At 38.9% G+C, this 26,054-nt stretch overlaps 1 protein-coding gene and 1 long non-coding RNA gene across 3 annotated transcripts; one reads left to right on the plus strand and one right to left on the minus strand.

Moving 5' to 3' along the window:
- Positions 1–641: 641 nt before the first annotated feature.
- On the minus strand, positions 642–7,144 carry LOC144599832 (uncharacterized). The gene is made up of 3 exons (XR_013548041.1): positions 6,826–7,144; positions 1,618–1,681; positions 642–945 (listed from the first exon to the last, which is right to left on the minus strand). It is a non-coding gene; the product is annotated as an uncharacterized LOC144599832 (long non-coding RNA).
- LOC144599830 (uncharacterized) lies at positions 6,883–26,054 on the plus strand. 2 transcript variants are annotated; one of them, XM_078411084.1, is made up of 4 exons: positions 6,883–7,472; positions 8,161–8,790; positions 23,851–23,884; positions 24,498–26,054. In XM_078411084.1, the coding sequence occupies exons 1-4, from the start codon at positions 7,421–7,423 to the stop codon at positions 24,580–24,582; spliced, it is 801 nt and encodes a 266-aa protein (XP_078267210.1). In that variant the 5' UTR covers positions 6,883–7,420; the 3' UTR covers positions 24,583–26,054. The 2 variants fall into 2 exon arrangements, with proteins under 2 accessions (XP_078267210.1, XP_078267209.1); XM_078411083.1 differs by having other exon boundaries at positions 6,885–7,472; positions 23,806–23,884.

The raw sequence follows: 26,054 nt of genomic DNA on the forward strand, positions 1-26,054 counted from the left end.
TGGCCTCCAGCCCGAGAAACAACTTTCATCACCGCCCTAAGTTTCCTACTATGAAGCCAATTCTGTATCCAGTTTGCTACTGTAGCTCACCTTGGATCCCATGCAATCTAACCTTCCCGAGCACTTCCATGTGGAACCTTATCAAATGCCTTGCTGAAGTGCATATAAAGCAACCTTTTTGGTTATTTTAACAAACTCATTCAAATTCATGAGACACAACCTCACATACACAAAGCCATGCAGAATTTCCCTAATCAACCTCTAACTTTCCAAATGAATGTATATTTTATCCCTCAGATTTAATGACCTTGGGGTATCCCAAAGCACATTTATTGCCAAGAATTTAAAAGCTAGCCTTTGCTGTAATGTTGCATGCAAGGCAACAAATATATGCAGAACAAGTTCCACCCAGGCATTTAGATTAAAGTAATGTATTCTATATGATCAAGGGATAACCAGACCTACATGAAGCTGAACCAGTAGTCATTAAAAGTTCTGCTACAGACAATCAACAAAATAAGTATTTTGTTTTAATTAACTTTGATGGCCACCAGTCTAGAAGTGGCTCATCCACCTCCACTGTACTTCCACAGACGTCTGGTATGAAAAAATAACTTTGCCACAGCTGTGATATGTCACATTTTTAATTAATAAATAACACATAACAATTCTGTTGAAATTGCTTACTGAGATGGTTGAACGACAAAGTAATACTGGTGTTTTCAAATAGCTTGGGAAAGAAATGCTGTATGAATGTTGTGAATTATTTATAGCTGAGAAAATATTTAAATCCTATTTTTAGCATTGCTAAATAGGGAAAACTACTGTGACCAATAAATTGTGAACAAATCACATGCCAGGAGCAATGAACTTTGTTCCATTTTGAAAATGAAGGGATAAGAATGTTGATGCATTTTCTGAATAGGTCATTGAAGACTGTTGATTCTGGAAGAGAAAATAAGAAATTGCTCTTTATATTCAGTTTATTAAAATTGCAACTGTACATTATTTGTTTTTTAATAACATTTTATCTTTACCTCACACTTTAATTAAGAATAGAGTATATTTGATATAAAATATGAGCATGATCTGAGAGCCATCAAAATTTAGTTTCTTTTATTGCACATGAAAGCAGTTGACAATAACTATTAAATTTGGTGTAATCTTAAATAACTTTCACATAATTTTTTTGTGCAAACATATCTATTTCCTATTGATGTTTGTGTATCTTATATTTAAAAAAAATCTTTCCCATCATAGGATCCCTATATAAGGTCCACTGTAATTTGAACTAACTATTGCAAGAATCAACATTAGCACTGTGGAGAGCGTTGCTGGTTTTTTGTTGAATGCTTTGGTTGAGGTTTGACCTTGCGATGCTCAACTGCTTGAAAATCTAGAAAGAATTCTTGTTTCCTAAATTCTGATAATTTTAGTTATACTCAAGATTTTATACAGATTTAGCAAAAAATCATGATTTGTCCAATTTTATTTTGTCTAATTGACATTTATACATAAATAATGAACAGACCCAGATAGAGTGAGTGTGCAGAGGATGTTTCCATTAGTGGGAGAGTCCAGGACCAGAGGGCAAAGCCTTAGATTAAAATGACATACCTTTAGAAAGGAGATGCGGAGGAATTTCTTTAGCCAGAGGATGGTGAATCTGCGGAATTCATTGCTGCAGATGGCAAGAATAGAGTATATTTGATATAAAATATGAGCATGACTTTGCATCAAAATAATCTGAGAGCCATCAAAGACCCGTCTTTGGGTATCTTTAAAACGAAGATTGATAGGTTCTTGATTAGTAAGGGCGTCAAAGGTTATATGGAGAAGGCAGGAGAATGGGGTTGAGAGAGAAAGGTAGATCAGCCATGATTGAACAGCGGAGTGGACTCGATGGGCCTAATGGCCTAATTCTGCTCCAATGACGAATTTATAACGCATCAATTATTAACCTCATCTCAATTTCTCCCTCTCCACTGCATCTGCTCCTACGATGAGGCTTTCCATTCCAGGATATTCGAGATGTCCTCTTTCTTTAGTAAACAAGGTTTCTCCCCCTGCAGTCAAAGCTGGACACCTCACCTACGTCTGCTCTGTGTCCCATAGATCTCCTCATCCACACTTTTTACCCCACCAGTCTCCACATCCAAGACAACATTCTCCAACATTTCCGCCACTCCAATGTGATCCCACCAGTAGTCACCATCCTCCCCCCTCCCCACCTCCCACCCCTGTTTCCTTCTTCTGCAGAAACCACTCTCTCTGCAACTCCTTAGTTTACTCAGGTATGTCCCCTGATACTTTTTCCTGCAACGGCAGGAGATTTAACACCTGTCCCTATACCTCCTCGCTCATATCCAACCAAGGACCCCATTAGTCCTTCCAAGTTAGATAGAGTTTCATGTGCACCTCCTCTAACTACTGCACCCGATATTCCTGAAGAGGCCTTCTTTACATCAACAAAACCAAGTGTAGACTTGGGGACCATTTCATTGTACACTTGCGCTTGTTCAGCAAGGCCTTCTGGTTGCTAACCATTTTAGCTCCTCTACCCATTCCCATGCTGCTCTTTCTATCATGGGCCTCCATTGCCAGAGTGAAGCAAACTGGAGGAACAGCACCTCCTATTCCACTTGGGTAGTTTACAAACAAACGGTATGAACATTGAATTCGCCAATTTTAGGTAACTAACCATACACCCCCCTCCCCCCACTTTCTTACCCGCTCTCCCTTATTCCCACCCCCCCCCCATCCCTTCTCTATGCCCTTCATGGATTTGCACCCATTTCTCCCCTCCCCTTCCCCTTCTACTTACATTCCTTTCTCTGGCTTCACAATTTTGCAACTCTTCTATCATTATCTCACACCTTTTGGCTTTTCATCTCTGGCCATTGTCCAACCATCTGCCAATCAAAAAACACCCCTTCCCTGTGCCCACCTATCACTTGCCAGGATTTGTCCTGCACTCCATTCCAGCTTGTTTCTCCCCCCCCTCACCACAATCACCACAATCAGTCTGAAAAAGGGTTCCAACCCGAAAGGTCGCCTATCCATGGTCTCCAGAGATGCTGCCTGACCCGTTGAGTTACTCCATACTTTATGTCTTTTATTTGCATCAATTATTAAATACAAAGATGCCATTTTGAACTGAATATTGTTTCAAATGAATGTCATTAAATTTATTTCTTTTCCTAAAGCCTATGCCAATGTTAGAACCTCCATTTTGGAGTTGCTCAACAAGTGCGTGAATATGCCTAGTTTTGACAAGCTCTTTATAAAAAAAATGCTGTAGTATGATTCATTAGTAAATAATTTATTTTAAAAATCTATTTTATACAACATCTTTGTTCAAGATATCAGAATATATAGTTTCAAAAGAATGTTAAATTTAAATTTTGTTGAAACACATTATTTATTTATGGTTTATCATGTTTGATAAATCTATTGCACATTTTATCTGGTTGCAGACATCATCCAATCTTGACGAGCCCAATTATTCAGTCTTTACCACTTCCTGAAAGTTCTACACTACACTAATGACCACAGATATTTGAGTGCTCTCCATCATGGTACTGATGTGCTGAAATTGCAAACTCTTTCACTTCAGAGGCATTTAAGAGGCTTTTATATACCATATGGATAATCAGGGAATGGAGGGATATGGTTCATGTGCAGGCAGATGAGATTAGTTTATTTTGGTGTTGCACTTGTCTATGTTATATGTTCTATGTTTTATCATCATATTTTCTCCTGGCTGCCAAAATAGGTTTTTGGGAAATCAATCATTGATACCGGGAGATTTTCAAATAATCTAAGAGTTGACAACGCTTGACTAACCATCCTAGCAAAAGTGAAGATAGACACAAAAAGCTGGAGTAACTCAGCGGGACAGGCAGCATCTCTGGAGAGAAGGAATAGGTGCCGTTTCAGGTCGAGACCCTACTTCAGACTGGTTAGGGATAAGTGAAATGAGAGATATAGCCGATGATGTGGAGACATAGAGACCGATTAATAAAAGATATGCAAAAAAGTAATGATTATAAAGGAAAAAGGCCATTGTTAACTGTTTGTAGGGTGAAAACGAGAAGCTAGTGCGACTTGGGTGGGGGAGGGATAGAGAGAGAGGGAATACCGGGGCTACCTGAAGTGAGAGAAATCAATATTCATACCACTGCGCTGTAAGCTGCCCAAGCGAACTATGGGATGCTGTTCCTCCAATTTGCATTTAGCCTGGAGGAGGACAATGGAGGAGACCTAGGACAGAAAGGTGTGTGGAGGAATGGGAAAGAGAATTAAAGTGTCCGGCAACTGGGAGATCAGGCAGGTTCAGGTGGGCTGAGTGAACATGTTCCGCGAAGTGATGACCCAGTCAACGTTTGGTCTCGCCGATGTATAAGATTAACTACACATGGTGACTGGCACATGATTATAAATTGGAGATCTACTCTTATTCAATGTAACATTTAAAAAATAGGCAAAAATAACATTTTGGACAGATTGCCAAGGAGCATTTATGTTAACTCCATAAATATGAACAGTCTATATATATAAGAAAATAACTGCAGATGCTGGTACAAATCGATTTATTCACAAAATGCTGGAGTAACTCAGCAGGTCAGGCAGCATCTCGGGAGAGAAGGAATGGGTGACGTTTCGGGTCGAGACCCTTCTTATGAACAGTCTTCTGTTTTAAGGTATGCTTTCTTTCAGTCTACCATGAAGTGGACCTGCGAACCATACGGTGATGTTGGTATCTACAACAGCAAATAATTTATCTTTGATTTAAGCTCAAATTGTATCACTTGGGCTTTGGTTTGAACCCTAAAGTAGGAGTCATTCAACATTGAAATAATGAGAGTTCAGGGCGAACATATTCCCATAAGGGTGAAAAGCAAGGACACTAAGTCCAAGGAACTCTGATTATCAAGTGATATTGAGGACTTTACTAAAAATAGAAGCAAATGTCACGTGTGGAGAACTGAAAACGGGGGAGATTCATCAGGGGTGCAGGAAGTGTAGGGGTACATAAAGAATGAATTAGGAACGCAAAGAGGTGGCACAAAAATATCACTGGCAAATAAGGTAAAGGAGAATGTGGTGCAGCTGGTAGAGCTACTGCCTCAAGCACCTGGGTTCGATCCTGAACTCGGGTGCTGTCTGTGTGTAGTAGATCAGCACCCGAGATCAGCTGTTCTCCCTGTGACCATATGGACCAGAATATTGACTGGTTGTATCATGGCCTGGTTTGGTAATTTGAACGCCTTGAAACCTTAGAGTCATACAGCACGAAAACAGGTCTTTCAGCCCAATCTGCCCATGCAAGGGAGGAAAGAGATTACAAAAAGTCGAGTCCATCATAGATACCGACCACCGAGTCCATCATAGATACTGACCACCCCACCATCAAAGGGACCTACAGGATGTGCTACCACAAAAAGGCAGCCAGCATCATCAAGGACCCATACCACTCTGGCCATGCTCTCATTTCACTCCTGCCATCAGGAAGAAGGTACAGGAATCTGAAAACTGTGACATCCAGGTTTAGGAACAGCTTCTTCCCAACAACCATCAGGCCATTGAACACTTCAAACTCCAACTAAACTCCAAACTACAACTGTCTTGGTGCCACTGGGCTTTATTTTGTTTTTGCACTATATTGGGTATTTTATTTATTGAAATTGTTTTTAATTTATTTATTATGTTATCTATTGAGTACTGTGTTTACAAACCTGTTGTGCTGCTGCAAGTAACAATGTTATTGTTCTGTTTTGATGAATATGACAATTAAACATTCTAGACTCTTGACTCTTACCTCATCCTGCCGATTTTAGATTCAGTTCACCAGTACACCTTACATCCCTTACATTGTGCCTTAACCTTTGGACCAGCCTACCATGCAGGACCTTGTTAAATCCTTTACTAAAGTCATATGTTCAACGTCTACTGTACTGTCTTCATCAATCTTCTTGGTTAGCTCCTCAATCAGATCTGTGGGATGGAATGGAAATGCATCCGTTCGCCATTTGGCGATGCGGTCCTCCAATGCGATCAGTATCAATGCCACTGTGTTGAAAGTATTTGGCTTGGTGCAGAACGACTTTTTGCCATGAAGTCTTAAACTTGAAAAGTTAACTCTTTCTCTTTCCATGGAAGTGGCGTGGCCTGGCCTACTATACTGTATACTTCCAGCACTTTCTGCTTTCATTATGGTCATTAGAGTTTTATATAGGCCACAAATAAAATGAAGCTGGAAGCATTGGAACATGTTAGTCTGGAGATACACATTAGGTTTGAGCATCAGAAGTCCTGAGGCTGATGTTATTATGATAATCTTTAAAGAGGATACAGGATGAAGGATTAACTCAGCATTGAAACAAATTCTGAGCTGAAAATACTTTGGTCGGGGTGTGACAGTGATGTGGAGAAAGGTGAACCTAGGTACTGACTTTTTGGCCGAGTCAGAGGCTATAATTTGAAAATATTTAATTTTTAATTAGAAAGTATTTATAAAATGCTCCGCATGCAAAAGCATTATGAAAATGACATAGGGCGCAATGAATCACTAATATCAAAATGTGCATTTTTGGGGAAGTGTTTATAGTATTTAATTGGAACAACTAACTTTAAATTATAATTTATAACAAATCTTGAATCTGTCTGAAGTCAGGCAACACTCGCAACCGAAACAATTTGCGTTTCAAATCGACGAGGAATATTGTGCCCTTTAGAAGGAGTTACAGAGCCGGGAAGGAAGCGGAAGGCCAAGCCATAAATTACAAAACACCCTCCAATGTAACTTTAGGAAGAATTAGCTACCAGATCTGATGCCCAGTTTTGGCCGGTAAAGTCCAACCCGGGTAGCAGTGCCCACCGTGGCCTGCCTGAGCAAGATTACCCTCCTTGTGCTCCGCCCATTGGTGCAGCGCCGTGTTGTGCAGAGAAGCTCCTTTCTGCGTTTGGTTAGGAGATCAGCATAAGAAGATTGCCGCACATCCTGAAGTGGCTTGTCATGCCCCTGCAACGGTTACGGATAGTATTTCAGATTTTATTTCTGCAAGTCCGCGTTCACCGCTGCCCGTTGATGACTCCCATTATTTCTACTTGCAGTCGATCTTCGCCGGGGGTTGGAAGTTGCAGTGGGTTGGGTCTATTGTTCAACTGACGCACAGCTCCAGTTTACTGGGAGTGCAAGGGTATGAGCCTTGGTCGATTCCTTTCAGTTCCGGCTGCAGACTGTTGCTGCTCACATGGGCTACCTTGTTTATCACTCACAAATGCAATTTCTGTTCAAGGAAGTTGTGGTTGCAGCTTTGATGGCGTGTATTTCACATCTCGCGAATTTGATTTGAGTTATTGAAAGACTCGATCGATTTGTGAGATAATTCAAGGAACCCGAATTTCGAGAAACAAAATGTGGGCGAAGCTGATGCTGATTGTGTGGCAGCATTTTATTTATTCTTCAGGTATGTACAATGTAAAAAATGATCCACTTTTAAGTATAAGTAAAATTTAACAAAACTTCACTTTTAATTTCAGTACGGCATGCTCATTCATTACAAAATGTCAATACATATTATTTTATCCATACTCTTAATATAGTTGGTATTTATTTCACAAAATGCTGGAGTAACTCAGCAGGTCAGGCAGCATCTCAGAGAGAAGGAATGGGTGACGTTTCGGGTCGAGACCCTTCTTCAGACTCGGACCTTAATATAGTTGGAGTTGTTTGACAGGCTTAACCGTCATTTTAATCAGAGAAATCTTGCTTTACCAAATGGGTTCTGGCCTTGTTAATTTGAACAATTAATGTATTATACAACTAAACGAATCTTTCCACTCAGCGATGCGGTCCTCCAACGCTGCCCAGATCAGTGCTTGGTGTGTAGTAACAGAATACCGAAGAATAACAAGGCAGCCAGTCTTCTATTAACTTTTGCTTAAATTAGAAGGGCTGAGAGCCCTTATTGTAAGGACCCTTAAAATAAACAGCAATCGTCTGTAGAGCGGAGTTGTCGATTCAGAAAACGAACTGGCAGAACAAGAAAGTGGCTGTGTTTCAAACCGACAATATATCTCAAACATGAATGTTTTCTCATGCAATGTGTGTATTTGTGCTAAATCATTGGTAATCGTTTCCTTTCTTTTCACCAGCTAATGACTCGGCTGCGCACGAAACAGCACAAACAGGTTTTTCAACAGACGTCAGTACAATTCTAGCAGAAAATTCATCACCCATTTTTAGCTCCTCCGCGCCTCTCACCCCAAGCTTGACAAACGCAAAGGCACGCAGTTCAGAAACAAACTCTCCATCCTCTTTCCTCGATCAAACAGTTTCGTCAAGAGCAAGTTACCCGACAAGCCATGTGCTCTCTACTGCGGCATCGAACCTCACTCTTCAAAACAGCACAACTGCCACAGCCGCACCAAACACGACAGCTCACAATGCAACTTCTAATAGTTCAGTAATCGCGATAAGTAACTCCCCCAACGTGACAAATAATTATTCAAAAGAATTCAGTGCAACAGATAATCCGCTGACAAATAGTACAGCCCAGCCAACTTCACAGCACACTTTCACCAGCAATAGTTCTTTGATGAGCAGAGCGTCAACTTCCCGTACAAATAGCATCACTGCAATAAATGTTTCTATTGCCACCTTCACAAAACCTGATGCCTCTACTACCCCATTATCGCCTTCAAGCATAATCTCCTTACTAAGCAAGAGTCCCTCAAATAATAGCACGGAAAGAGAAAATAGATTTAACACTCCAAGCAATGCAGGTGAGAATTTATACTCGTTTAAATATGTACGGTTAGATGTCGATGTATCAGCACTCCTGTAAAATATTTACTGTGAGCTTTGTCTGTCCGCGTCCATTGGGTTCTGTTTTGTGTATTGCTTTTGAAGTGAGAATAAGTAGAACTGGCAGGGCGAACAGACAATGTCGGCGATGGTGAGAAAATTGAATTTGTAAGTGCATTTAAAAGGATAGCTCTTGGAAGCAGCTTGGTTTAAAAATCACAAAGCTGTATTATTTACAATGGATTTCTTGGCTTCATCTCAAGTGATGTAAAATAGAAAAGCCATGTTGTAATGACCAGCCTATTTAAAACTGTAGTAATATCTTTGATAGAGCAATGGATATGCTGAAGGGACACGGAGCTGTAGATGGTGGTTTACAAAAGAAAAACACAAAGTGCTGGAGTAATTCATTGGGTCAGGCAGCATCTTTAGAGTACATTTTGGATAGGCGGCATTTCGAATCAGACTGAAGAAGGATCACAACCCGAAATGTCGCCGAAATGTTATATTAAGTTAAGCATTATCCAAAGGATATTGAGACTTAAAAGGGTGTACAAAGTATATTTACCAAAGTGCTTCCTCATATGATGAAATGGCAATGTGAAGAAAGACTTGGGCCACATTCTGAATTATCTTGGTTTGTTGTCCCTCTGAGATCTGTTTCAATGTCAGTTGTGAAACACATTGGGCCATAGTTTGCCGGAGCAGGGCATCTTACACTTTCTGCTATTAGTTAATCTTACTCTCATAAATTTAGATTTTAAATCTTTTTATCCTGCATGGAAAGCTGTAATGTGTAAGATAATACTGCAATGAAAAAAATGGGATGCCTGAGACCATAGTGAACAGAAGAAGAAACTATGTATCAATTTAATCAAACATATTAAAGAAATTAACAGATCAAGTGTTGAGGAGAAAGTCTAATTTAACATGAATAAATTTGATGTCCATTCATAGAAAGAAGGAGAAAAAGAGAGGAATGAAAAATGGATTAAGTGCGAGTGAACTGAAAAAGAAAATAATTCAATTTTAAAATCTAAATTTCCAAAATATACATTGAGTTCAACTTATGTTGAGACTCCGCGTGTGTAGTTGTTAATTTTCAGTGCAATTGAGATTAACTGGATCTAATTATTCTGAACAACTTTGGCCTAGAATTTCCAACATTGGTTAACTCCTCTGCTTGCTGCTACCTAACCCATTTGGTCCACTCTAAATTTGGAATGGATCTTCTTCCATCAAGTGCCTGAGAAAAGCAGCATTGAGGATGCAAGGTGCTGTGGAGTGCAGCCTCTGACTTTCACAGATATTTGAAAACAATTACAATTACAAATAATCCTCCTATTAAAAGATTTACAGATGTCTGAAAGTTAAAATAATTTACAACAATTCAATACATTAACTAAATCAATCTATACAATATTCTGAAATAAATCATCCAAATACTTCACCATCTTTACATATTCAAATGTCCCTCACTAATACTCCCTTACTAATGTGTTCCCTCACACATGTTCAAATGTCCCTCACTAATAGATCTTCTGACTCAGGAGAAAAACATTTCTCATGGATTCATTTCTATAGGTCTCACTATCATTATCTATTCCAAATTTATTTGATTTTTCAATTTATTAAAAAAGAGTAAAATCTTGTATCTCCATTATCATCAGGTTTAAAAAAAATTAAATAGACAAATAGAATTGCAGAAATTGTTACACACTGACAAATTTACCTAATAATTTTGAAAACTTTATTAACAGATAGATATCAGAGCATCCTAGAAATATAGTCATATAAATGTTGAGCACAGGTAGGGTTACTTGACCCAACACATCCAAGCCGACTATGATGCCTACCCCTTCTAATCCCATATCAAGCACCTATCCCACTATTCTTTCATATCCAAGTATCGGTCCAAAATGCCTTTAAACTCTGTAATTATCTCTGCTTCTACCACATCCTCTGGTGGCACATTCTATGTGAAAATCCTGCCCCTCAGGTCTCCTTTAAATATCTCCACTCTCATCTAAAACGATGCCCTTTAGTCTTAGACTCCTCCAGACTAGGATGGTGCCTATATGGAACTAGCTTCTGGTGAAAGTAGTACAATTATGACATTTTAAAAGATTCTTGGACAGGTATATGGATAAGAAAGGATTGGAAGGATATAGCCTCGACACAGGCAAGTGAAACTAGCTCAGTTAAGTAACCTGGTTGACATGCACAAGTTTGGCTGAAGGACCTGTTTTCATGCTGTTCGACTCAATGACTGATTACTCCATCTATAATACTCACAATTTTATAAACTTCCATAAGATTACCACTCAGCCTTCCACATCCCAGTGAGAATAAACCAAGACTGTCCAATGCTGGGGTGAGGTGGTGGCACAGTGATAGAGTTGCTGCCTTACAGCGCCAGAGACCCGGGATCGATCCTGACTACGGGTGTTTTCTGTACGGAGCTTGTACGTTCTCCCCGTCTTCTGCGTGGGTTTTCTCCGGGTGCTCCGGTTTTCTCCCACACTCCAAAAACGTTAATTGGCTTGGTATAATCGTAAATTGTCCCTAGTGTGTAGAATAGTGTTTGTGTGCAGGGGTTGCTGGTTGGCGGGGAATCGGTGGGCCGAAGGGCCTGTTTCCACGCTGTATCTCTAAATTAAACTAAACGTTCTTAAAAATAAAGCCCTATATTCCAGGCAACATCCTGATGAAGACAAGAGATTGTTGATGTTGTAATCTGGAGCAAAAAGCAACTTGTTTTGGGTCACGACTGTGCATGGTTCCTGGTGCAGGGTCTCGTCATTTTAATAACAATTCTTATCCCTCCACAAAAGTTGCTCGGCCTGCTAAGTTCCTCCAGCAATTTTTAAAAAACATTCTGATGAATCTTTTCTGCACTCTTTCTAATGCTACAACAATCTCCCTGTGATGTGGCTACTAGAACTGTTCACAGCACTGTATGTATGGCCTGACCAAGGCTATACTCAATAACTTGGCTTCTGAAGGCAAGCATGTCAAATGTTTTCTTCACACCCTATCCATGTGTTGCCATTTTCAATGAGTTATACATTTGCAATCCAAGGTCCCTTGTAATTCAACATACCTGAGGTTCCTGCAATTTATTTACATCTATTAGTATTTGACCCTCCAAAAATGCGTTAGCTCACACATGAGTAAATTCCATCTACCACTGCTCTGCCCAATTTTCCAACTGATCTATATCCCTCTGTATCTTTTCACAACCTTCTTCGCCATCTAAAACTCCACAATTTTTGTGATATCTGATGCAAGAAGAACTGGATGAAAGGAAGTGAGGATCCTATGATGGACCAGTCTCTGTTCCCCACTCTCTGCAGGTTCAGGCGGTTAAGAGCAGAGCTGTTGCCACACCAGGCTGAGATCCATCCAGTCAGAATACTTTCTTTAGTGCATCTGTAAACCTAAGCAAACAACATGGGAGTTCCACAGCCAGAAATATTGCTATTATATCTTCTCTGGGCAACAACCGTGGTAATATAAACACAGTCTTGTTATAAACACAGTGTCGCCTGCATCATGGGAAAATATATTTTTAATGAATAGAGGTTAAAAACATGTTGCCATTGAATAATCTTCATAATTGATATTCTGCACACAAAATTCCTAATTGAAACAGGGTAGCTAGGCACTTCAGAACAGGGGTAAAAAATTGGAGGGAGAGTCAATCCAGCCCACTTTGCCAGAACAACACCAACTTGAATGAATAGTGCACTGTAATGGTCTTTTTCAGAGATGTAATACCATTTTCCTGTACTTTCTTTCTCTCCTTCATGCCTACAAATGATGTACAATACAGGAAAACAATAGAGAAAGGTAAACCATACACTTAAAACATATTAAATCTATTGCTTTGAATATCTCATTGATTAAAAATTAATTCAAAATAGGATATGAAATTTCCTTTCCTCCCTTTTTATTTAAAATACAAAATGGATCCCCATAAATCTGCACTTGTTTAAGACTTGTGCTAACTTGAATGATAGTAATGATGAACTCATCCTGCTGGGGTTAAGGTTGCTCAATGGTCAGAATTCACATCAGGCTCTTATTGCTGTTTCTCTTGCTGATTTCCTCACTGTCGTTGGAGTCTTTTTTCTCTTTGAGCTCTATGATTGGGTTTAGATTTATTACTGTCACGTGTATCGAGATACGTGTATCAAAGCTTTTGTTTGCGTGCTATTCAATCAAATCGTATAAGATTACTGAGGGTCACGACCCGAAATGTCACCCATTCCTTCTCTCCATAGATGCTGCCTGTCCCGCTGAGTTACTCCAGGATTTTGTGTCTACCTTCGATTTAAACCATCATCAGCAGTTCTTTCTTACACATATAATACTATATATACATGAATATATACTATATGATTATACCAAACATGAGTCCAAAAGGAAGGGCAATGAGAAAGATACCAGAGTGTAGAACATAGTTTCTTAGCAATGTAACATAAATTAAGCCTCTTTGCAAGGCAAATTCACATAGGAACCATACAGTATATAATAACGGTCCTTTAGACACTAGTTGCATTTTGTGACTGGACTACATAATTTCACAAATGTCTGTATATTCAAGAGGCGAATGTGCATTTGTTTTTATTCTAATGTAATTTTATTCACTGGACCTAACATGCATATTGTAATGAGCCTAGAATGCAGAGGTTAAACTTGGTCTCCCAAAAACCACGTTTTTCCTGGATTACAATATAATTCTGGATACAAGATGGCATGTTCAAATCAGACTGCTTGTTTCAAGGTAAAATCATTTCCTATTGCAGACAATCAAATTTGATGGTTAGATAAAGAGCATCTGGTCCATCTAGCCTATCTCATATCATGATTGTCAAAGCATCATGTCGCATTCATAGTAATGATGAGAAACAGTAATTTTGTTTTCCGGATACTATCTCTAGGTATTTTGTCAGGTTGATGACTGATCTCTGGGTTGAAAATGTATCTGTATTAGCTTCCAGAATTAGACTGGAAGATCCATGATCAATCAAGTTAAAACTGTTTTCGTAGACTTGATAAGTTCATTCAACATTTAAAATTGATGTCAAATTGAGAATCCAGATACTAGATATCATGCCAAAAACAGTTCCTCTCGTACAGACGTTTAAAATCTCACCTAGCCAGATTCAAAAATAAATGTCAGACTGAGGCCTGTAAATCCAAGGAATTAGGAATCATAGAAATAGTTATGCTTGGTCTCCATCTACTTGTCCTCCAATTAGCAGAAAATATCAGCATAAAAATATCAACATATTAATTTCATGTGTGTATTGTGTGGAAGCTGCTTTGTGTTTCTGTTTATATAGGCAAATATAAGCTAGAACTATCAAACAAAACGTCCTTTATTGAAAGCAACAAGCTCTCAACTATTGATTGTGACTGGTACAACAGTGTAGCAAAAGTCATAATAATGGTGCATTCAGTTCTTAAAGGTACAATTACCCAGTTGAAAGACTTGAAAAAACTGTACGACAAACTCATACAAACTATCATGTGCATAAAATTATGCAAGTGGTTAACTATGCACATCAACATGAATGGTAAGTTTGACTTTATAGAAGACAGAGAATTGTAGTGGAAGGGCGTTATTCTGGCTCGAAGTCCGTGACTCTTAGTTTTGCAAGGATCTGTGCTAGAATCTTTGTTGTTTGTGATGTACTTAAATGATTTGGATGTAAATGTTGATGTGTTAATTATTAAGTTTGCAGACATCACAAAGATTGCTGGAGTTGCGGACCGTGAGGAAGGCTGTCAAAGTATACATAGATCTATGTATATATCTATATCAAAGTGATGTAGTTTAACTATGGAATTGGTCGGAGAAATGATAGATGGAATTTAAGCCAAGAAAGCATGAGGTTGCACTTTGGGAGGTCAAAAATATGGGGAAAGTATATGGTTAATGGCAAGATTTTTAACAGCATTGATGTACAGTGGGATCTTGGGGTCCAAGTCCATAACTGCAAGGACATTATTCCTTGGAGCACAGTAAAATGAGAGGTGATGTTATAGAGGTGTTTAAGATCATGAGTGGATTAGATAGGGTAAATTCAAGGGGTCTTTTACCCAGAAATGGGGAATAAAGAACTAGAGGACATAGGTTTAAAGGGAGGGGGAATAATTTAATAGGAACCTTCTTCTTCTGTCATATGTCTTTTAGACCTGCAGCTCCGTTGAGGCGAGCCAGGCCAACGTGTCATCGTCCAGGTCAATCAGTCCTCGTTCACCATTCGGTGGCCGGTATTTGGGGCAACTGGTGACTATGTGCTCCACTGTCCATGTTGGGTCCCCACACTCGCAGAAGGCACTGTCCACGACACCCCACCTCTTCATCGCTACATGACAAAGACAGCCTCTACGCGGCCTCCCCCACGAGTAGCTTACAGGCTCATAAGCCCTTAAAGCGAAACTAATGTCTTTGCCACGTCTGCAGACCGCAAAACGCCATGCCTCCCCAGGCCAGGCGGCACCGTCAAATGCCGCCAACTGTCGAGGTTTAGCGCTACTGCAGCTCAACGTTGAAGGCCTTACCACCGCCAAGCTCAACGTCATCAAACAGAATAGGAACCTGAGGGGCATTGAGTATAAGAGTCAGGAAGTCATGATGCAACTCTACAAATCTTAGTAAATATGAATTTCATGCAGATCTGGTTGCCTCATTACAGGAAGGATGTGGGAATATTTGGAGGTAGTGCAAACGAAGTTTACCAGAATGCTGCCCGGATTAGGGGCTTTTAACTATAAAGGTTGGTCAAACTTGGATCGTTTTCTTTAGAATGCCAGAACTTGAGGTGAAACCTGATAGGAGTATATAAAATTATGAGAGGCATAGTTAGGGTAGATAGGCAGAACCTATTTTCACAGGTGGAATTGACAAAGACTAGAGAGCATAGCTTTAAGGTGAGAGAGGCAAAGTTTAAAGATATGCAGGATGTTTATTATACAGAGGGTGATAGAACAGGGGTGGTGTGCAGACAGGGGTGGTGGTGGAAGCAGATTCATTAGTGGATCTATAGAATTTTATAGATAGGCACAGGGATATGCAGAAAATTGAGGGATATTGCACCTATGTTGGAAAATGAAATCTTGGCATTGGCTGTTCATCTTTACATTGTGTTTGGCGCAGACATTTTGGGCCGAAGGGCCTCTTTCTCTGCTGTACTTTTCTGTCTTTTATATTCTATATCCCTGGTTACACATGCCAAACTTGTTGCTCTTAAATGCTTCTGACAGTACTGGATTAAAATGTTCTTTGATCCTCACTGGTTTGTGGTGCCCGATCTCAGATCTGCAGCCTATCACCAGCAACAATATTGCTTTACTCTTCTCATGAATGGACATATTTCTCTGTTGTTTTCTCCCTTGGGAATTTGGCAATATAGTTGACCTTCAGGAACATTTTCAGGGTTCCACTCATATCTGATGCACACTGCCTACCATAATCTATGCTGTACCTACAGAGCCACAATTTCTAATTCCTTCATACTAGACCATGGCCTGCTACTCCTTTAAGCACCAACACCCCATGTTTAATGCCCAAGTGGTGTCCGTAGGCTTTGTGTTGCGGCAGGCAGCAGAAAATAAGAAAGATAGAGCCAACAACATAGCATGTTTACTGATGGCAGCAAAACTGTCAATGTATTATATGTGGTATTATAATGTACCACAAGCATCAAAAGTATCAATAGTAATATTACATGGAACATTCAGAACTTAAAAATATAGCTGCACATATATACAGAATATTGGGAAGGGTACAGAAGTACCCAGGCAAAAGAAACTTGGACTTTTCATGGCTATTGTGTTCCTTACTTTCGTATTTTCCAAAATACACTCGATGTATACATATATACAAGGTCCCACATAAGAGATTAGTATGCAAACTTAAAGCACACGGTATTGTGGGTTCAGTATTGATGTGGATAGAGAACTGGCTGGCAGACAGGAAGCAAAGAGTAGGAATAAACGGGTCCTTTTCAGAATGGCAGGCAGTGACTAGTGGGGTACCGCAAGGCTCAGTGCTGGGACCCCAGCTATTTACAATATATATTAATGATTTGGACGAGGGAATTGAATGCAACATCTCCAAGTTTGCGGATGACACGTTTCTGGGGGGCAGTGTTAGCTGTGAAGAGGATGCTAGGAGGCTGCAACGTGACTTGGATAGGTTAGGTGAGTGGGCAAGTGCATGGCAGATGCAGTATAATGTGGATGAGGGGGGATCTTATAGAAACTTACAAAATTCTTAAGGGGTTGGACAGGCTAGATGCAGGAAGATTGTTCCCGATGTTGTGGAAATCCAGAACAAGGGGTCACAGTTTAAGGATAAGGGGGAAGTCTTTTAGGACCGAGATGAGAAAGTTTTTTTTCACACAGAGAGTGGTGAATCTGTGGAATTCTCTGCCACAGAAGGTAGTTGAGGCCAGTTCATTGGCTATATTTAAGAGGGAGTTAGATGTGGCCTTTGTGGCTAAAGGGATCAGGGGGTATGGAGAGAAGGCAGGTATGGGATACTGAGATGGATGATCAGCCATGATCATATTGAATGGCGGTGCAGGCTTGAAGGGCCGAATGGCCTACTCCTGCACCTATTTTCTATGTTTCTATATATATAAATATATATTAGTTTTCTTATGACTTGCAGTACTGGCACTGGTACTGGGTTTTCAATTAGAATGTTTCATCTGGAGTGCTTGGAACCAACTCAGGCTGCATGAAAAGTTAGACTGAGCACTTTTGCACGCTCTTATCTGCAAACAAATGCGAGTTCATATCTCACTTCATCTCATGATAAATAACTTCAAAATCTCCCATTATTAAAGTGCAGGTGGCACCAATAAGGTGCACCAGTAATTGGTTAAGTGCTACGATTCATTCCTATTGCAACACATCATGTTTTCAGTTCTGTTTAAGAATGGTAGCAAGCAGGGTGACCAAACACAACAACTTGTTTTATATAATGTTTCACATTTGCAAAATGTTGTAGAGGCATAGCAGGATGATCAAATACAACAACTCGTGAGTGGCATTGTAATGCAGTAGTAGAGTTTTTGCCTTAGAACATCAGAGACCCGGGTTCGATCCTGACTACGGGTGCTATCTGTATGGAGTTTGTACGTTCTCTTTGTACTATGTGAGTTTTCTCCTGTTTCCTCCCACATGAACTTATTTCAACGCTGTATCCAAACACTAAACTAATCTAGTCATCAAAAATAGACACAAAAAGCTGGAGTAACTCAGCGGCTCAGGCAGCATCTCTGGAGAGAAGGAATGGGTGGCATTTTGGGTCGAGACCCTTCTTCAGACTGGTTAGGGATAAAGGAAACGAGAGATATAGACGGTGATGTGGAGAGATAAAGAACAATCTATGAAAAATATGCAAAAAAGTAACGATGATAAAGGAAACAGGCCATTATAAGTTGTTTGTAGGGTGAAAATGAGAAGCTAGTGTAACTAGGGTGGGGGAGGAATAGAGAGAGAGGGAATGCCAGGGCTACCTAAAGTGAAATAAATCAATATTCATACCACTGGGCTGTAAGCTGCCCAATCGAAATATTAGATGCTGTTCCTCCAATTTATGTTTAGCCTCACTCTGACTGGTGGAGACCAAGGACAGAAAGGTCTGTGTAGGAATGGGAAGGAGAATTAAAGTGTCCAGCAACCGGGAGATCAGGTTGGTTCACGTGGGCTGAGCGAAGATGTTCCACGATATGATCGCCCAGTCTGCGTTTGGTCTCGCTGATGTACAAGAGTCCACATCTGAAGAAGAGCCTTGACCCGAAACATTACCTATTCCTTCTCTCCAGAGATGCTGCCTGTCCCGCTGAGTTACTCCAGCATTTTGTGTCTATCTTCAATTTAAACAGCATCTGCAGTTCTTTCCTAAACTAAACCAAACTTGCATTATATTAGTGCCTTTACATTTGCAAAATATACTCGAGTTCATTATTATGTGTTTTGTAATACTTCTCCATAAGAGTGTTATGAAACACTTGATAATGAACCATATTTGGAAAATTGGTCAAAAAAGTGATTTTTAAACAGTGAGTTTAAGCCGGAAAGGGGAATTCTCGACAGTTGAAAGGATAGGCATCATCTGAAGTTAGGTATGTATATGGGACCAAAATTGGAGCAGGTTATTCTGAATAATACCTGCAAAAATGCCAGCATCATGTTTGACATTCCTTCCTGGATATTTTCAGCTACCATGCAATACCATTGAAAGCAAGTTGTATTACAATTAGAATACCTCCAGGACACATCCAGCATTCTACATAATTAGGTATTTGCTTATCTTACCAGTCACCCTGGAGTCTGTTGTCTGTTAATATTATGTTTCATAAAAATGAAAATCGAGAAAAGCTGCAATAAAGTCCATTTAGGCTGTGCCAGCAATATTGATTATTTATCCAGTTCCCTTTTGAATACTATGACAATGTGTCTTCACCATCCCCACTACCCCTCTCAACCCACAGCAGCGTATTCCAGATACCAAACCAAATGCTACATACCAGATATTTTTTCCTTATGGTTCTTTTGTCATTCAGTTAACGTGCTTGAAACTTAGTCCCACTTGTTTATTGCCAAGTTGCTATACTTTTGAGAAAAATGCTTTAGAGGGACACTCCTTGTAATATTATCTTTAGTTTGGTAGCTGAGAAAATAGGTACTGGGCTACTGGAACAGCTACTAGCAAACTACTTTTTGCACCTCGGATTTGTATTGTCTTTACTATTGTTTTTTCATTTTTGATCCTTTTCTTGTCCAGCTTTGGCCAAACTGCTAATCAGTTCAGAAGCTTTTCAACCATTTCCACAGGTTTTCGGAATATTTCTCATCCCATTGTTTCCTTTTTAATTGTCTCCCCCCCCTATCTTTGCATTTCACTTGTGTACAATTTTCCACTCCATGTAAACATCTCAATCTATTTTGGTGCCATGATAATCATGAAAATGAACTCCAGAGATACCGATTGCTTTGAGAGTAGGCATATACTTGATTTGTGCAATGACCTTTTAAGTCAAAACTAAATACAAAATTATTTTAGGAGAAACTTCAGTTGGAGGCAGTGTGCTTTACCCAGTGCTCCTTGTAAGTAGAGAGTACAGTGAAGTAAAAGTTTAGTGTCGCTTGGTAGAGCTATTCCGTTTTGTTTTGCTGCTTTTAAAGCATAGGTAAAATGGCAATGATTTTACTGATTTTAATTTATTGGCTCTGAGGTTCAACATGGAAGGATGTAATCAGACAGGGCATGAACAACAGGAAACGCGGTAGTTGGGGGGCAGACATGAGAGTCTGTGTCTGCAAACGGAAGTCCAGAATGATGTGCTGCCTCTGGTGCAAAGATCAAAGATGTCACTGAGTAGCTGCAGAACATTCTCAGAGGGAAGGCTAAGCAGCTAGAAGTTGTTGTGCACGTTGGCACATCGAAGAAAAAGAAATGAGGTCTTGGAAAATGAATACAGGCAGCTTCGCAAATATTTAGGAAATAGGACCTTGAGGGAAGTAATCTCATGTAGAAATAAGAGGATAGGACAGATGAATGGATAGCTGCAGGATATAGGGATTTGGAATTTGGGACCATTGAATTTTCTTCTGAGCCAGAAGTAACTTGGACAAGAGGGACGGATTGTACTTAACCTGGAGGAAAATAAATACTTTGCCGGGCTAGATATGCTACTGCTTCTAGAGCGGGGGGGGGGGGGTTCTGAAGTAGATTGGCAGGAGGGGATGGGATCCAAAACAGTAATGAGGCAGATGCAAGTCTGGAAACTGACGCAGAAATCAATGACATTCAGTACATAAGACAAGCAGGAGCACCATAGGGAGTGAGGAAAGACTGGATTAAATAGCAGTTATTTCAGACAAAGTGGATGAATTTTAGTTTTGTTAGGTACATGGGACTGGGATAGTTTAGTTTAGAGATACAGTGCGGAAACAAGCCCTTTTGGCCCACCGGGTCCGCGCCGACCAGCGATCCCCGCATATTAACATTACCCTACACACACGAGGGACAATTTTTACATTTACCAAGCCAATTAACCTACAAACCTGTAAGTCTTTGGAGTGTGGGAGGAAACTGAAGATCTTGGAGAAAATCCACGCAGGTCACGGGGAGAACATACAAACTCCGTACAGACAGCACCGGTAGTCGGGATCGAACCAGGCTCTCCGGCAATGTATTCGCTGTAAGGCAGCAACTCTATTGTTGCGCCACCGTGCCGGTATATTGTATCCTTTACAGAAACATGACTGGGAGCGATAGGACCAGTATCTTAATGTTCCAGGGTAAAGGCCACAGGCGGAATAGAGTTGTAGTTCAAGGTGAAATTAATGAGGGGTCACCTCGTGACGCTTTATGGGCAGAGCCGAGAAATACGAAGGAGGTGATCACCTTGTTGGGGTTGTACTTTCGGCCCCGAAATAGTCAATGGGAATTAGAGGAACAAATGTGCAGTGTGATTGTGCAGAGTTGTAAGAATTAAAGGTTTGTCATAGCAGGGGATTTTTTTCCCCTAATATATACTGGGACTGCGATAGTCCTAAGGATTCACATGAATGGACTTTGCTAAGTGTGTTCAGGAATGTTTCCTCAAGCAATATATAGAGGACCCTATTAGGGAAAGGGTAAAATTTGACCTACACTTGGGAAATTAATGTTTATCCAGCTCTCCTTTGAAAATATAACTGAATCTGTGTCCATTACTTCCCCTGGCTTACTAGATTCTAACCATTCACTGTTTAAAATACATTTTCCACGTGTGCTTGAATTTCTATGTGCTCTGCCAATGAAAACAGTTTCTCTGTCTATATCATTCATGATTTGAAAGACATCTTCCAAACCCCTCCACAACCTCCTATGTTCCGTAGATAACAATCTCAGCTCCTCCTGTCTACACATCCTTCATGTAATCATTTTGATAAATTCCTCTCCAAAGCTTTTGCATCACTCCTAAACTGATGCACTACAGTTCTGGCTGAATTTCATCATTTTCTCCTTGCTTTTGGCCTCTCTGCCCCTATTTGGAAATCAAAGCCTTTGTTTTTAACCAGTTTCACAATGTGTCTTACCAACTTTCAAACAACAATGCACTTTTAACTTTGATCTGTTTTCTGCCCTCTCCTTAATGTTACCTCTTCTCATCAAATTATAAACACCACATTTCTCAGCATAAATTTTGAAATGACTCCAATCCATACATTCAACCAGATGTGCAAAATATTTCCTTGAAGTCTGTCTTTATACTCCTCACATTTTCACCACCCTTTCATATTTTGTGCTGTCAACATGTTTGGAAATGGTACCCTGTTCCCTCAAGTACAAGTCATCAATATACATTAAGATATGTGGTGATCACAGTATTAATCCCTGGGGAATCCCACTGTCAATTGATTAGTATTACATGATGCTGACAGACCTAGCATTGTTCTGGGTGATGTATGATAGTTAGAATCATGTACATTAGCAACATTTTGATGCGGATACAAATTAAAAATATGAAAGTAATAATGCTAAACTGCAGCATATTTTTCTAGAATCACGTCTCTTTCCGTGGTATAACTTTTGCCCATTTTTCTTATTTTCTGCCACCCTATTAGCAAATGATTTTTTGTTCCTCTTGAAGTATAGATAGTTCTCATTTTCTATCTATTTATGAACTCTGATCTCATTCTCAGTCAATATTTTTGCAACTCTTTGAGTTAGCCAGAAATATATAGAAAATTATCACTGGGTATTTGGAAGGACTGGGGCTGTGAATTTCCTCTTAAAAGTACAGTTGCTGCCTGACCTGTTGAGTATTTCTAGCATTTTGTGTTTTAATTTCATGTTTTTTTTTAACTTGTTGCTGTTCCTTCTCCATTTCTTAAAACATGATTGGGAAATTTAGTTTATGCATGCCAACTCATTGTGAGGTATGAGGAAATCTTCAACTATGAGAAAAGGCGGAGTTAATTGTGCAGCAAAAACTTAAAAGAGTGGAGCCATTTTAATAGGCTCATAGCTAGCCCACCAATAGACTGGAGAATCAACCATATTGCTTTAAAATGTTATTGTCCATTTAAAAAAATGAAAACCTTTTGTATATAGTTATACATGTATGTGCACGAACACACACACATGCAAATACACATACTAAAATAGAGCTACAGTATGAATTAAAGTCTATTACATAATTAGATCTAACTAGATAATTATACAATTTATTTTTGTACCATGAAAACATTTATTTGATGTTCATAAATAACATTATCAGTGACATTTCACCACTACCGTGCCTATTTATTCTATGTTTCAAAACTGAATTTGATAGGGCGCTCAGAGTTTGCAAAATTTTGATTGATTTTCCCAGGCAATCTTAGATATGTCTAGGTGAATTGATCTTTTTTGTTATTAGCATTCATATTGGAAATTCTCCAAAAACAAAGTGCCTCTAATTGAATGTTGTGGTTATATTTTTCTCTTTTGTCTTGCTTCTTAACCAGTGGTGCTACTTCTGGGAAGATACAACTAGTAAATTGGGCTAATTCATTCCCTAATAAGTGTCTGAGTAGGTACAAGAAGAGTTCGTACAAATTTCAGAAATTGGCCCCTCAGGTTTTTCCTGACTTTCATCATAGATAATTTTGAAAACATTTATTTTTAATTTAAATTAACCATAAATTTAAAAAAGCTTTAATTACAAATTAAAATAGCTATGTTTTCTGTTTTTGCAGTTACATAAACTTACAAATGGAAACATTTTATATACAGATAAAATAGCTTTGCACCTTTGACACCAAAATAGAAAAAAGGTTTTCAGTTAAAAACTAAACTATCAAATGAATACACATCAGGAAATAATGAGGTTCAGTATAGTTTTGGTAGATAAGATATTTCTTCTGAGATTGAATTCATTTGGGTGAAAATATATAATTAAGATGTTAATAATTGTTTTTTTTATTAACAGAGACAGCATTAATAGTTGCACTGTGTTTGATTCTTATTGCTGTAGCATTTGTGGGAGTGGTGATGTATTTGAAGAAAAGGTAAGTTTCTTAATTTTAATAGTAGAATGATACTGAAGAGAAAGTGTATTATTTTCAGTTGTAGTGAATAAATTACCCCCCCCCCCCCCCCCCCCCCCGACCACCCTGCTCCCCTCCAAACACAGAGGGATATATTTAACCAAACCTTGATTAGTGAAGAAAAAAATATTTTCAAAAAAGCAGTTTGGGCACACCTTGTGGAAGCAGATACTCTATCCTAACAGTTTGTGTAGATCATAAAGATCAAATTATGCCTAACTACAAATTAAATACAATACAGATTTTGGCCAGAGAGAATCTCCTATAACCATGTATAAAGAAGGATCTTGCCTGTGCCATCAAGTAGAGTTCTTTGTTGTGGCAGAGCAGTGCACCCTGTTCAGTTAGTTTCAACTGCGATTATCTTTTAATGGAAATCCAGACAATAATTTTTTTCGTAAAGAAGTAGTTTAGAAAAGTGAATTAATTCTATATAAAACATTGTGCTCAGTGTTTGATAGATCATTTATATTTCCTGATTTATACTAATTCCGCCTGGATATCCTGAGCTCAGTAGTCTTGTCGCAAATAAAAAGCGGAGTAGAAAATTAAAAATCCTTTTTATTTTTTGTAGGAGAGTGTTCTACAGCCGCCTACAGGAAGACCATCCAATTGGATCTTGGAGCAATTACAATAACCCTGTGTTTGAAGATTCGTGACATTAAGCCAAAAAAGTACTTGATAAGAAATTATATAAATCTCTGAATATATCCTTTTGTTTGAAACAAAAAATAAAACAAACTGTGTGAAATTAATCTTGGATGTTAGCAATGTTGACAGTTATGAATTAATAACTGGTTTGCATTCATTTAATTTTCACTCGGTTCATTTGCTCATTTTGCATCAATATTACCCCTAAGTACAATACTTTGTGTTAGTATTTTTTTGTAGTTCTTGGAATGAATTTCAGTGTTTGTTGCAATGTTTAAGTTATTGGCACCAAGTATATTTGATAAAGATACTAAATTACGGTGTCAGGTCCTGTTATATGGCAACTGCAACCTGAGTTAATGCTTTAAGGATAGCGGAGTCAGGGGGTATGGGGAGAAGGCAGGAACGGGGTACTGATTGAGAATGATCAGCCATGATCACATTGAATGGTGGTGCTGGCTCGAAGGGCCGAATGGCCTACTCCCGCACCTATTGTCTATTGTCTATTTATGTATTGATCTTGCTTGCTTATTTTTGCAAATATAGGGTATATTCTCTCCAAATCTTGTTTAGCAGAATATTAGCTCCACATTGATAAAAAGCACGTTTTTTCTGCTAATGTAGATTATTTTGAGTTGCCAAGCTGAGATATTTTTAATCTAGTCAGTCAATATGTGGCTACTATACATACAGATTGCAAATTTGACTCAGTGCAAACAAATGCATAAGGAAACAATTCCTGTTCCCTGGAGGAGTATGTTACTTATATTATTTAATGGTCTGCCACTTTGTAACGTGCTCAAAAGGCGTTATGGCCATTGTCAGTTTGGACAAACTTGGATGCACAGTATTTATCCCAATATTTCTTCAAATAAAGGGACTTTGATTTCCAGCAAACTTGAAATTTACCGGTACATTATAATAGCATCAATCAAATTGACATAGCTGAAGGCTGATTCAGAATAATGGTAGATTGTAAACTAGTGTGAAGTTACCTTTTATTAAGGCCTTTGTCTTTATTCTATGAAAATACCTCAGTAGAAAAGGATTAACATTATAAAATATATCAGAAAAAATTATACAAGCGTTTGATCTACAGATTTAAATAAAATAAGCAAGCATGGTAATGCATTTTCTCAAATATATGCCAGGCAATCATAATCTGCTTCAAAAGCAAGATGCTGGAAGTCAAAAATACAAACAAACTATTAGTAATATCCAGCATTTCTGTAGAGGGAATGGAGTTAAAGTTTCAGGTCAAAGCTCTTTATCTATTACCCTTTGTGGATTTCGTCTCTAACGTACAGCAGGAATTGATGGGGTGTTTGTATTGTGCAAAATAACAAACATCATTTCTCATGTGGGACTGAATTCAATATTTTGTGGGATTTTTAAGGAGTAGCTAAATGTATTGTGAAATAATAAGCTTGTAAGTGATGCATTTTTGTCATTTTATCCAATAAACATTTAAATTAAATAA

The sequence above is a fragment of the Rhinoraja longicauda genome, chromosome 14 (genome assembly GCF_053455715.1).
Source record: "Rhinoraja longicauda isolate Sanriku21f chromosome 14, sRhiLon1.1, whole genome shotgun sequence".
NCBI classification, from domain to species: Eukaryota; Metazoa; Chordata; class Chondrichthyes; order Rajiformes; family Arhynchobatidae; genus Rhinoraja; species Rhinoraja longicauda.

What these genes read in the sequence shown, in the direction of transcription:
- LOC144599830 (XM_078411083.1), top strand. Translation starts at nt 7,421, where the DNA reads ATGTGGGCGAAGCTGATGCTGATTGTGTGGCAGCATTTTATTTATTCT. An exon ending in GCATTTTATTTATTCTTCAG is followed by an intron (nt 7,473 to 8,160) that starts GTATGTACAATG and finishes TCTTTTCACCAG; the next exon opens with CTAATGACTCGGCTGCGCAC. An exon ending in GTGATGTATTTGAAGAAAAG is followed by an intron (nt 23,885 to 24,497) that starts GTAAGTTTCTTA and finishes TATTTTTTGTAG; the next exon opens with GAGAGTGTTCTACAGCCGCC.